Source organism: Trachemys scripta, chromosome 2 (genome assembly GCF_013100865.1).
Source record: "Trachemys scripta elegans isolate TJP31775 chromosome 2, CAS_Tse_1.0, whole genome shotgun sequence".
Classification (NCBI taxonomy): domain Eukaryota; kingdom Metazoa; phylum Chordata; order Testudines; family Emydidae; genus Trachemys; species Trachemys scripta.
Genome location: NC_048299.1, coordinates 17989257 through 18003425, shown reverse-complemented (window position 1 = coordinate 18003425; position 14169 = coordinate 17989257). Strand labels below are relative to the sequence as shown.

At 37.8% G+C, this 14169-nt stretch overlaps 1 protein-coding gene across 4 annotated transcripts in view; it reads left to right on the top strand.

Annotated features, from left to right (window-relative positions):
- The window catches only part of CNPY1 (canopy FGF signaling regulator 1), a 67721-nt gene that overhangs the window by 47098 nt on the left and 6454 nt on the right, over positions 1-14169 (top strand). The window contains exons 1-2 of one of the 4 annotated variants that reach the window (XM_034759358.1): positions 12428-12601; positions 13256-13459. In XM_034759358.1, coding sequence (XP_034615249.1) covers positions 13316-13459 — 144 coding nt within the window. In that variant the 5' untranslated portion in view covers positions 12428-12601; positions 13256-13315. Of the gene's footprint in view, positions 1-12427; positions 12733-12764; positions 12943-13255; positions 13460-14169 lie in introns of those variants that run through there. The other 3 variants (XM_034759357.1, XM_034759356.1, XM_034759355.1) reach the window with 3 other exon arrangements.

The window sequence follows — 14169 nt, the reverse complement described above, 5'->3', positions numbered from 1 at the left end:
AACTAGGGCCACCGCTTGTTCAGGGAAAGCCCCTGGCGGGCCGGGCCGGTTTGTTTACCTGCCACGTCCGCAGGTTCGGCCGATCGCGGCTCCCACTGGCCGCGGTTCACCACTCCAGGCCAATGGGGGCTGTGGGAAGCGGCGTGGGCCAAGGGACGTGCTGGCCGCCCTTCCTGCAGCCCCCATTGGCCTGGAGTGGCGAACTGCGGCCAGTGGGAGCCGCGATCGGCTGAACCTGCAGACGCGGCAGGTAAACAAACCGGCCCGGCCCACCAGGGGCTTTCCCTGAACAAGCGGCGGCCCTAGTTTGAGAACCACTGCTCTAGACAATTTGTATCCTGAGCTTGAAAATCATCCTCAGCAGGCTGGCAAAAAGCTATAGCATTACAAAAATGAGCTGCAATGGAAGGAGGATGGGATTGTAGTGCCATTTGTAAATGATGTTTGGAGAGACTTCTAGTAACACCCAAACAAGTGAAAGAAATTTGGAAACAAAACTTTGAGACTATATTAAATGAGGTGAACCATTTTAGGACAGAATTGCCAACTTGTGATCCTAATGTGATTCCTGAAAAAGTATTCCAGGAAATTAAGAACAGTTAGGTAGTGGGACCTGCTGAAGTGACTGCAAACCTGGGGAAAGTCTTGGGCAAGAGAGGCATAAAATGGAGGAGCAGAATGGTTAAAGTGAATATGGAAATTATTGAATGATAAAGCTACTGTTGCATGGAATGAAGATACTGGAATGTATCCTGGATACTAGGATTAGGAGAATTGAGGAAGGGTTCCACCAACAAAAACAGTTCAGCTTTAGGAAAAGATGAGGAACCACAGATGCCATGTTTGTAATTTGGCAAGGGATAGAGAAGTAGCTAGAGAACCAACAGCCCAATAGTATAGAACAGTATTGTGCCCATAGCGCTGTATGGTGCAGAACCACGGACAATAAAGAGACAGCATATTCAATGCCTACAGGTGTTGGAAACAAGATGTTTTTACACCACAATAGGAGTTACACAAAGAAACAAATTTTGAAATGGAAGTATTAGGATGGAAGTCAAAGAGGCTGATGTGGCTGACTAAATCTGAAAAGCGGGTTTGGACACATGCAGAGGATGAACGAAGAGGACCTGGTGAAAATAGCATTGTAGGAAGGAGATGCTGAGGAAGCAATGGATGGATTGCATCAAAGAAGATGGTAAGCAGGCCTTGGACGAAAGAAGATGGTGGATGCTTGCACGATGACATAACCCCAGGTGATGGGATAAGGGGAAGAGGAAGAATTCAAAATATCTCATGATAGCATTCTCTTTGGCTCTCTTGTTTATCATTTGTTTATGACTTTTAAAATATTTTTTACAATTAAGGAAATTTCCAGAGAAAAAATATATTAAAATGGATTTAAAATTGAGAATATGTATCCGTAACTTAAGAAAACATTACAGGGATATTGTAATTATCTCAAAGCCAAGCATTGCAAATCCAGGAACTTCAGAGTTAAGGTCAGACTTAAAAGAAATTCAAACATAGTAAATTAAAAGGCATATAGGACCCCAGACCAACTCCAAATTAGATTCCTAAATTTATATTTAGGCACTTAAATAAGTGATGGTTTTCAAATGTGCTGAGCACTCAGCAGCTCCCATTGAAGTTGGGGCATTTGAAAGTCATGCTATTGATTTAGGAGGCAAACTTTAGGCACCATTTTAAAAAAAAAAATCTTGGCCATACTGCAAATTAGGTAACACAGTGTTTATATGTGTTACTAAAATTTCCCTTGAGTGTTGCCAGCTAAGGAGGCTTGGGAAGTTTTCTGAAAATATAACACTGAAGGAAGTAAAGATTGAAATGACTCTCAGCCAGCTGGTGCCAAAACATTTCAAGATTCCTCATTGGTCACTGCTGCCTGTCAATCCTGTTTGGAAAGGAAATACCCATCAATTCCAGACTAGTGGAGTTGGGATGCAAAAGATAACTTACAAGTAAAATTATTTTGTTTACTTCAAAAAGTTCTGTAATGCCTTCTATTTAAATCTACAATAATTACCAGAATATCTTCTGATTAATCTATGATTTTCTCAGGCTTGCGATTTTGATATCAGGCCCATGAAGTGTAATCTTTTTTGTCAATTGGAAATGAAATGTGTAACATTTTTAATCTACAGTAGAAGCTCAGAGTTACGAACACCTCGGGAATGGAGGTCGGGTGTAACTCTGAAATGTTCGTAACTCTGAACAAAACTTTTTTCAAAAGTTTACAACTGAACATTGACCTAATACAGCTTTGAAACTTTACTATGCAGAAGAAAAATGCTGCTTTTAACCATCTTAATTTAAATGGAACAAGCACAGAAACAGTTTCCTCACCTTGTCAAATCTTTTTTGAAACTTTCCCTTATTTGTAGTAGTTTATGTTTAACTCAGCACTGTACTATGTTTGCTTTTTGTGTGTGTGTGTCTCGGCTGATGCCTGATTGAGTCCTTTGGGTTTCAAATGAGGTGTGTGGTTGACCAGTCAGTTCATAACTCTGGTGTTTGTAACTCTGAGGGTCTACTTATGTTACAAACCAGTGGTATTCAGCTCACGGGTCTTTATAGCTCTGAATGGGGGTCTCTTCTGATGCCTGTGTGAACTGTTGGGCAATGTATCTGACGTTAATGTGGCAGTTACTTTGGGGAGGAGAAATGGCAATTTGGAGAAAAAAAACATCAGAGACACACTCAGGCAGAGGGACTAAACCCATATTTGCACAGGTATATCTGCTTTGATGTTGAAGCTTTCAGAAAATTACTCGAGGGGAAATATTCTATACATGCTACTTCATAATAAGCTTGTCATATTCATTGTGTATTTGAAAGGTTTAATTTGTGATTGTTCAATATCAAAGTCTCTTTAGCTGTTATGGGTTGAGTGTCACTGTTACAACCATCTCGTTGGGCGTTGGATGTATTCTGTTACCGTATGTTTGTGCATCTATAGTTGGCCAGATTTTCAAAGTTAGACATGCACAGTTTCCGACGTAGATTTCCACATTCTTAACTCGCGCATGCACAAGTACTTGATGGACATGCAATTGTGTGTGCTTCACTTTGAAAATGTGGACTTACCTGTATGCTGTTATTTTATATGTCCTGTTTAAACTTGCCATTTTGCCTTGAATAAATAAAATTATTTTTAGTATTTGTAGAATTACCTATAGGTTATTGTAGAAAATACTCAGGAGTACCCCAAATAGTGTAGTAAAGTTATTTAGCTATATCTAAGGCATTATCAAAGGCGGTTGGCAAACTCTTAAGGTAGATCACTCAGAAAATATGCATGTGCTTTCAATGTTTGGAATAACTGTCTTTAGAAACACCCTATAAGACACAGCCCATCAACCACTTTTGTAATTATATTTATTAGCTTCATGCACTTCACAAAAAGCAGTTGATTTTTGTGGCTTTTGTCATATTAACCAAATTTAAGAAATATCTTAGTCGTACCTTTCCTCTTCAGTTAAACAATGTCAAACTATCGATCAGTTACTACTGTTGATTCTTTTACCTGATGTTGTTGGTCTCTATCTATTTGTTATTCATAAAGTACATTTCAGTGGTTAGCTAAAATCAACTCTGAGTTTCTGCTTTCTTCAGAATGTGGGTTAAGTCTTTTGGAGAAATTTGGGTAGTCCCAAAAGACTGTCATAAGAACATGACCTTTGGTACCTGTCAGTGTAGTAAAGAGGCAGTCTTTCCTGACAGCTGTGGTGATAATCCTCTTTGTCTCTGTTAAGTGATAGCTGATAAGTCTGTATAGAATTAGTTTGTAATGTTTATTTATCAACAGATCCCATTTCTCCACATGGCTAAATTAGTTGGTGGAAACTCATGGGGAAGGCAAGTTTAACTCAGAATGTTTATATTTAAATGAAAGTTTGTAGTTGCTCTAATTTGATTTGCCTTATATATGTAGGTAGCTATATTGTAGGCTAGGAAACAGGCCTAAAACTTGATAGTAGTGCTATTTTTTTTTTTTTTTTAGAAAAGGGCAAAATCCATACTGAAACATAAGAATTTCTAAAATATCTTTTGCAAAAAGAAAAGATGGAAGGACTGTCAGCTTCAACATGTGCTTGTGTTCAACTGAGTGAAGTAAGGAAGTGCAGTACGTTCATTTCTTGCAACCATGTTTTTTGGACAGCGAGGTCCCAGTCTTGAGCTGTGCTGATGCTCACTCAGCGTGACTGAGCAGCAGAGTATAAAGGTGCCTTTAAGCCCACTTCTGCACTTTCTTCCCATCTCTTGGACAGTTGGCTGCTCTGTAATTTAGAGCTACCCTGAACCTTCTCTAAACTAGGCTGTCTTGTCACAGTCCCCTAGAAACTGTTACATTGGCCAGAGATCATTAGGGGAAGCCTCAGCCACACATTTAGGGCAGTTTTCAGGCCCTATAGTGCTGCCTGAGTGGTTCAAAGGAGCCTTAGTATGAACCAGGAACTGGGCCTATAATTCTTTGATTTCCATAGAATTCTGTTATGGGGGACATGTACTTATATCTGTCAGTGCCCACATCTGAAATGTGGCTCATGCAGATGATTGGAGGTCTGGTCAGAATGTTGCCATGTGCACACGGAGAAGGGCTCATAGCAGCTAACAGATAAGTGTGCATTACTCACAGTTCTGCTCAGAAAGGTGACTGTGTAAAAATGACACCTTCGTACTCAGCTGAGCTTGCATGTATTGAGAGAGCTGATTCTCAGCAGCACACCTAGCTGGGTTTGAAGGGTGCCCATCTCATCTCAGTGCTTGGTCTTAAAGCATCTTCTGGGATCCACATTGCTGAAGAATACAATTCAAGACTGTGTATTACTATAGAAAATCCTTCAAAAAATAGGCCTAATTACTGGTGTGATTACCTCTCGCTTTTCCTAGCAGTAAAATTCAGCGGGGCCATGTCGGCTGTTGATCCATCATTCACAAAGGCCCAAGACTTTCTTTAGCAAGGGTCCTTAGTTGCCCTTTACTGAGGCATTCTCCCAGCAGTTCCAAGCTGAGAAGCTAAAGTAACACTGTGCCAAACTGAAGAAGATAGACAGCAAGGCCCCAATTCAGCAAAACACTTCAGTACCTGCTTAAATCCCACTGAAGTCAATGGGTCCACTCACATACTGCAGTTTGAGCACATGCTGTGCTGTTCTGCTGAATCATAGTCTAAATTGTCATCAGTCAGGAGAGGCATAACAAGAGAATTAGAGCTGTTTAATGTCTCCTCCTCTTCTGGCTGCAGATCTTATGTGTTTTTATATGGCTACAGTCATTTTGAAATCCTGCTGCCTTTCCTTTACCCATGAAGGGTGCATACAGAAATCTTGGTCTGGACTTTGTGTGCAATCGTTCTAGTTGTACGAGTAGTGCTGCTGACGATGCTCTTTGCTCCAGAGATTCATAGTAGACTTACTGTGGCAAGCTCTGGCTCTCGTGTTGTTTAGGTAGGGTGTCTTTCTTCAGTAAGGAAAGTGTATTGCTGGGGAAATAGAATCCATTAGATTGCAACCCTGTGCAGCTTGGAATAGAGAAGAGAGCCCCTTGCCAGGTGACTTGGGGAGTGTGTCCGTTCTCCCGGCTTCCACCCCAGCCTGTTCTGTCCAGTCACCTGAAGCAAGTTTTCAACCATCCAAAAGTACATTCAGTGGCAGAGTGCCCCACGGTGTGCCGCCTTCTACCTCTCCTGAGCTGAGCGAGCCTAGCTGGATAGATGAATGGGGTCATGAGCCAAGTCTCCTGCAGTTAACCATTATTTCCTGTGAATAAAGAATGGTTAAGGTTGAGTAGAATGTCAGCAAACCTTTCATCCCCGCTCCTTTCAGCTGTCTGTGTTCTTACCCACAAGCCATACAAAGTGTTCTGGCGTGTTTGTCAGATATGTGGCCAGCTGGCTCCTTTGCATAATGAGTGTGCTGTGGGAGGACCTGGTGTATTTGGCTCCACATCTGTGGAGACAATTCCTGATGTGGTATAGTTGACCATTCATTTCCACGTTTTTCACAAGGAGTCGCAAGTGGCACTTATGTACATTCCACACTCCCAGCATCTCCCATGTGGGAGAAGGCTGCTCTTATGGAAGGGGTGTTGCAGAGATGAGTATACTCGTAATGCTCACTTACTTCCTGAACACAAACCTGGCAGATGTCCAGGGTAATTCCAACAACCAGTGTCTTTAACTTAAAAATGTCTGGTTCTAGGGAGAGATTTTAGGAGGTTAATGTTCAGTCCCTGGTCATATTCCTAAAAATCACAACATTATTTTAGGCCATTCCAGTGACCTTCTGAAATGATTCTGGGACAAGGAAATTGAAAGGTGGCAATATCTTGAAAGAATCCAGGAAAGGACGAACATTTGCATGGTGCTGGGGATCTGATTCACCTAGGCCTTGTCTGTATTCAGAGTTACATCACTTTTAGTAAGGGTGTGATTTTTAAACCATTTTGGTTAAATCAGTGCAAAACACAATGTGGACACTCTTAATCTGGTTTCAAACCTACGGTATCGATTTATTTTAATTTGGTAAGGAATCGATACACTGAATTGATATACATCTGGTTAAAATTTAATTGCATGTCCTCACTGTGTTTTACATCAGTTTTAACTAAACCAGTTTAAAAACCAATTTAAAGGAGGCAACTTTGAATATAGACAATGCCTAATTTTCAATGTTATGCCAGTGTAACTCCATTGACTTCAATGGAATTACTCCTGAGTTATATGGGAGGAGAATCAAGGGCCTGTATTTCTGGAGAGAGAATATGGGGGAGAGATAGATGCTGTGTCTTGAGCTTCTAGAAAGGAAATCTAGGAAGCATATAAACTTTCAGCTGATTAGAAAACTTTATTCACTGTCATGTATAAACCTAGTTGAAATTTCCTTAGGGATTTCCCTTTATTTACATAGTTTCCTGTGCTGGAGTCATGAATCCATTGTCTGTACAGATGCTGTTGCTTTAAAATCATTCCATTAATAGAACATCAAAAACAGACGCTTCCCCACTTTTGACGACTTGCTCTTTTATTCAGAAGGTTGGGCACCATCATCCCTCTGCACCCAAATGTGCATGGAAGTGGAAAAGTTATTTGGAAAATCCGTTACACAATTTACAAAGTACTAACTCCTGGGAGAGAAAAATCTTAGTGGCTACTCAGAGAGGGGAGCACATTTGGACTAAGGAGAGTTGGGGGGGATACACAGGAAATCCTGGTACTAATTCCATGGATCTCAGGGTATCCCTGTAAAAGGTTGGCCCTCTGTGTTCTTTGGCTCCCTCCTATTGCTAGCAGCACAGCTCAATCAGAATAATTAGTGACCTGATTGGGACTGTATAGTTACATCATCTGCATGGATAGAAGCCATATACAGAATCCAAATTAGTGCAGTTATATCTTCCCCAGTTTGCCAAGGAAATGAACAGTACTCAATCTCTGCCTTCAGACAGATACACCCAAAATCATTTGCAGTCTCAACCATGTGGTGTTCATCAGAGGGGCTTTTATTGTCTCAGGAGAGGTGAGAGAGGAGAATGAATGGCCACATGGGCTCCTCTTCACCTGCTTCCTAGGTGTATTTGGGTGGGTTAGATTCCCTCTGTGCCGTGCAGTGGAAGGGATACCCTTTGCTGGTACTTGCTGAACACCTTCCATTCAGCTAACAGAATGATTTCATTTATACTAAGCAGACGCATCCTGGGCTTGTTCTGGAAGGGGCTTGTCAGCGACTAGTAGAAATATTGCCTAGGTAACATCCCCCTCTGACACTTAAGGAACACTAATGCTCAGGAGCATGTACCTGATTTCTGAAGGCAGCTCAACATTCTTTTAAAGAAGGTGTTCAATTTTAAGGAGAAAATGAAAGTGGGAGTGTAAATAAAGTTTGTGTTTTGATAGGATGGTTTGTTTGGATTGCCTGGTTGTTACTTCAGGCGCATTGGGCGGTGTTTGGATGCCCATTAGAGATGGTAAGCAACCGGGTTAATGGTTTAGAGCAAAACTCAGGAAAATGGGTATTGGAGCAAACTGTATTTCAGCTGAAGAAGAGGTGTGTTTGAGGTGATCCTTTTTCTATAGTGATGAGGGCTTCATATTATTCAGAATAACAAACACTTGCCCTGCAGGTTTTTAAGTGACTAGATTAAAGAAGCGTTAATTAACTGCAATTATAGGCTTATGTTTATATCAGCTATATAAGTGGGTATGATGGGTTTATCATGCCATCTGCACAATGTTGCCTTTTTTAAAAAAAGTTACCCCCCTTTTTTTTTTCTTTCTTTTTTTGGTATTTCAGACCTTTTTCCCTTTAGGAACATAGGCTTTCCAACACAGACCACTAAAACTAAGCCTATTCCAGAAGAAACAGAGTCCAGATGATGAATGAGTAGTTTAATCATATTTTGAAGTCCTCTTTCACTTCTATCCGTGAATTGAAGTGGCAGTGAACTCATTGGGATAATATTTCTTTTTGTATGGGTGGAGCTTCAGCTGCCATTATGCTTCTGTTTTTTCTTAGTGGGTTGCTAGTGACCATTTTTAAATGTTTAAAAAGAACCCAAACCCATACTACTCTTTGGATACCATAGGAGAGTGAAGTATATTACTATTATTATGATGTTCAGTTATGGTTAGGAGTTGAGCAATAATTTTTTCTGGCACTAGGTAAAGTTTGAATAGCCTGCATTAGACCAGAGATTACACATATTTTGAATTCTGGCATTAACTAAACCAGTTTAATATTTGGAGCTGGCCTTAAATGAAAAGGAATGCAACTGTTGAGTTTGTGACTTGCTGTGGAATACCATAGTGTGAATTTCTTCCTTTGTCAGAAAGTTCTTAATTCCAGATATTAAAATGCTGGAGAATCTTACTGAAAGTGAAGTTACGCTGATTAGTTACACTACAAAAGCTAATGTATGTACATCTGCTTGGATCACGTCTTTAATAGTAATAATAATGGCTAACTTTGCTCATGGAACACTTCACTTAAAGTGTATCTATACAAACACAATTAACATCACAGCGGAGAGCTGCTTTTTATTTTTAAGTAAACAATATTCCAGTTGTCTGATTAACAGAGTGACTTCCTCCCATATTACAAGAATTTCACCTCTTTCCTTAATAACATGAACTCTCCTGCTTTTAAAGTTGAATTTCTTATGAATGGATACTGGAAAGGTAAATTCTTAAAAGTTTCTTTTAAATGTTCTGTTACACAATACAGTTTCTTTTATTGATTAAGCCCAGATGGTCTGCTCATGTAGCAAACAGATATTTTTACAAAGCTTTATCATGCCTCATTAGAATTCACTCCTTTAGATGATTTCTAATTGTATTGTCTAATAAAACTAAACCTTATAAGCTATTTGCATATTATATGAAGAAATCTCATACAACAAACTCACAGTGGATTCAATTAACATAATAGCTAATTATATATCCCATCAGCCTTTAGAGTAGCTCAGCATTCATGTTTCTCCTGTTTTCGCCTAGAGCAAAGGAGGTTTGAATTTTCACTTCTAAATATTGACTTTTAACTAATATCAAAAATGATTTGAACACTTTGTGGATGAAAAGATAGTGATTAAACTACGTGAAACATTTTAAAATACGTGTTTAAAAATTATTTGAAACAATTTCCAATAAAATATAAAGCTTTGCATATGATCAGTTCTGGCTCTCTCTCTATTTTTTTAAAATATAACCAAATATGTACCGTTTTCTTGAAAAAACACTTGATTGTTTTTGAAAATACATATATACTGCAGTTACATTTTTATATCTCTTATCACACATCATAATGCAATTGTATTCTTGTTGTGGCTGATTGTGGTATCTATCAAGCAAAGAAATTTACGATGAGATTAACAGACATAGTAATGAACATCCTGTAACTGACTGTTATTAAGGTATTGCCATAGTAGTCTGTAATTAATTCTCTAGCTGTCTTTTGAAATTGGCTGAAGTATTCTGGGAAACAAAAATAAACAGCAAAAATTTCAGTGAACTTTTTAAAAAAATTAAAGGGTATCTTTTTTTTTCTTTTTAAACACGTCAAATAATATGAAGAATCAACAGATTATTAAATGTTTAACAAAAATAATCAAACATTTAGAATGATCGGAGGCTGTGATTTATCTGAAAAATTAAAATAATTCATGCATTCTGTCATCAATATGCACATCAAATGTAATGACTAATTTGCTGGGTATCATATTTATATTTTTACAAAAAATAGCAGATAAAGTTTGGTGCAGGGTAAAATGGCTTTGTCCCATTACAATGATGGCTGTCTTTTCATTCATATTTTAATGAGGTTAGTATCTCTGAGACAGCTTTTTCGGGGAGGAGGCCCATGTCTCCGGTACAATTACAATAGGAGTTGCTTTATTGACAAGTACTATTCAAAATCTTCACAGTATAGAAAGAAAGGCTTTAGTTTTCTGCCACTTGTCCAAATACTTATTGCTCTTATTATTAAAACACTTTTTAAAAGAACACTCAACTTTTGGGGGTCAGGTATAACTCTGAGTATATTTCAACAAAATCTTTTTTATTCTTTTAAATTCAAGTTATACTTGGTTTTAATAAAAGCTCATTATCCAACAGCTAATAAGTAGACACCAGAAATGAACAGATACATACATCTATCATGTGTAAGGGTTTACCATATATATGCATACCCCATTCACTATAATTTACAGGGACTGAGAGTCTGATTCCAGACAAACTAATAGTTATGTGAAAAAATAAAGTTATTCAGAGGTCACATGTTAAGTATAATTTTTTATTAACTTGACAAGAAAAAATCGAATGTAACCATTTTAAAGCAAAGTTCTTGTAATTATGATTTTATTAATCTACTTCACGACTATGCTACTCCTAAAATGATTTTCCTAACTATAATAAGACAACATACTGAAATACAAAGAGAAGTTAAGAAAATGCAGTTCATATGTTGGCTTCTGAGAACATTATGGGAAATATAATAGGTGGTGGAAATGAGAGCAAAAAATGGCATATAAATATAAGAATAAACAGGTTGCAAAATTCCTTCAATAAGTGTTAACCCCTGTACACAAAGTATCTAGGGAATTTGATCTGTAGCTGCTGTTACATGCATTGTGAAGTTTGATTTTCGTTCAGTATGTTTTAGAAGCATTTTTTAATGCATAGGTGGTTTGTTTTCAGCATACAGTAATAGTCTCATTCTCTATGTTCTTATACAGTACTTGCCACTCGTGATGTATACTCTTGCTAAACCCTGTTAGCTTTTGTGATTGGATCGGGAGTTACTGACAGGAAGGGGATGGGGAAGAGTGTAAGTATGTGAGTGAATCCTTGAACAACAGTTGGACTATAAATAGATCTCTTTTTCAAAACTTAAAATACAGTCTTGCTTGTATTAGGACAACACGGCAGATCTCTTTTTATCTGCAAATAAATATAGTTAGTATATCCATTAAAAATCCCCCCTGCTAGTGAGCTGGTTTGATAGCTTATTGCTACTGAAAGCACATTGGGTCAGATACATCTTTGGTATAACCTCATTGACCTTAGTGGAAGTTACACCGGAAGAGCATTTGGTCTATTATGTCAAATCTTTTGTCTTTTGCAAGAGGATTTGTAAAAGTTCTATTTTATTTGCAAATTCAGTTTTTCTTTTTTGCATATTAAGTATTTGGAAGAGGCAGTCAGACATATCCATGTGCCATGTTGTCTTGTTAGCCTCAACTTCTAATAGGTGGGAAAAAACCACTTGAGATTGGAATCCATAATTCAAATAGTCTTTCAGGAACCATGTTGTGCTGCCATTAGCTTTCCTTGCTTTATGATACACATTTGCTTTTTAAATGTTAATATTGAAATTAATAAAATAGTTTTCATAGCAAAATGCAACTAAACCCAACCTTACTGTAAAATAGGATACACGTCTCTCTAAATGTAGATTATTTTAAACTAAAAACTGACTTTTAAAAAAAAATACAGTGTTTGCCTCATGCCCTTTTTGCTTTTCATAAAAAAGTAGATTCCACATCCAGAATGAGGTTGGGGGAGGAGGATTTCATAATAGGACCTAGTTTAAGAAGAAGAAAAACCTTTAGGCTTTAATTTTAATTCTCCTGCCTCTATTTATCTGATCTGTGGCCAGATGGTGGTGAAGCAGGGAAACCCTTTGTGTAAATGAAGCACACATGTGAAAGTGCTTCTGTAATGTAATCATTGAGACCGGAAGGGTTCATACTGTGTCTGAAAAGAGACAATAGAGACTGGATATATCAACATTGCAGAAATCGAGTTCATTTGTGATTCAGCCCCTTTGACTATGGTTGTCATGAAAACTTCCTACTTTGATCAGCAGAGGGTGGAGAGAAAAATCTTCTAAAGGTCCAAGGATGCAGCACTGTTGTTTACTGTGCACTTGGCTTCAGTTCACGCCCCCTTCCGGAAGAAGCAACAGAGATAGGAGCATCTTGCACCTTGACCTGTCTAGACGGGAGAGAAGTTTTTTGTCCCCGTTACCAAGGGCGAGGGGTGCTCTTTGACCCTGGGAGCACTAGCTGTTGAGACTCTCACTAAGTATGTAGGTAGTGTCTAAATGTTTCTGCTGAATTCTTGCTTAATTCTGAAGGAAAGGGAATGGACAAAGACATGGACCAGCTGTTCGAAAATAAAGCTGAAATAGTAGAACCTGGGAGAAGTTAAATTTTGTAAGCTATTATTTTCTTCACAAAACCCCTGGGAGGTATTAAACAGCTGCATCTGAGTTGACGAACAGCAACTAAGACAGACCAAGTGAAAGCAAAAGACTTTCTAGAACTCTACTTCAACTAAAGAAACAAAGTGACTTAAGAAATCTTTCATGGTTATGTCGATAAAATATCAACTGTAGTCTATGGTCTCTATTTATTTGCTGCATGGTATATGTCTTTTTGAATGACAATATGTTTACAAATTAAAATCTGATAACTGCATTCTAGAATTGGTTCAGTATAAAGGGGATGTTTTATGCAAGAGTAAATGTTTTATTTTTCAGTGTCACCTTAGATTTAGCTGACATTTTTAATTATGTATGTAATATAATATGGGTCAACAATTATGCAGATTAAGAGATATGCACTGATTCCTTTTCTCTGTCTATGACACATCGGTCTATAGAGGTACAATCTCTTAAAGTTATTTTTGGTAATATGTATAATAAGAAAAGAAAATTCCATTTTCCTCCCCCACTAGGTTCCTTTAGCAAAGTCAGAGACCTACTTAACGGAAGTATTGGAAAATATATGTGATAGAATGAATGATTACCAACTGCAAGTGGATCCTCAAACCCAAAAAAGGACATTCAAGAGATTTGCTCCTAGGAAAGATGAGAAAATCTATGCAGATTTTAAAAAATTCTATTTTTATTCTGATGCTTACAAACCTTTGAAATTTGCGGTAAGCTAACATAACAAACTGGTAACATTGTATGCTAAAGTATTGCTAGTGTATACTCTTTACTGTATGATAAATATAGCTTCAAGTACTAAATTCGTGCATATAGTAAATTGTTTTAATAATAACATATTCTAATATGCTCTGTATTTGCTTGTCACAGTATCGCGTTAAGTGTTTGAAAATAATAATGTGGTTTATAATGTTATTTAGAAACAGATGGCATTTTAGTTGCAAGAATTACCCATGGATTATACTGTGTGTTCTCAGTTTACATGTTACAAATTTCCCAAACTGGAACAATTCAAATTATGTTTTAGTTGAGGAATTTTTGTAAGTGATTAAATACAAATCAGTGTTACTACGGAAGTATATTTGTTAATTTCTGTGCAGGAAATAGGGAGTTATGGTGTTGGGTAAAAATCCAAATTAATACTACTGTAATTTTAATATTTATAGTTGGATTAAAGAAGGAGGAGGGGTGTCATCTTTTCTTTAGGCCTTGTTGAATGGAGACCAATTTCTGTGAGCTAATTCAAGAATGCTGGTTTAAGTGCCAGTTTCATCATATAATTTTGTTTTGTTTATGCATTAAGTATCTTTCTAGTGTCAGAAACACACAATGTAGAAAAGAGTGTCTAGGGCAGTGATTTGCTGCATATGATTCCACATGTATTCAGTTCACCACAAACGCAATGTTGTGAGACTATTAA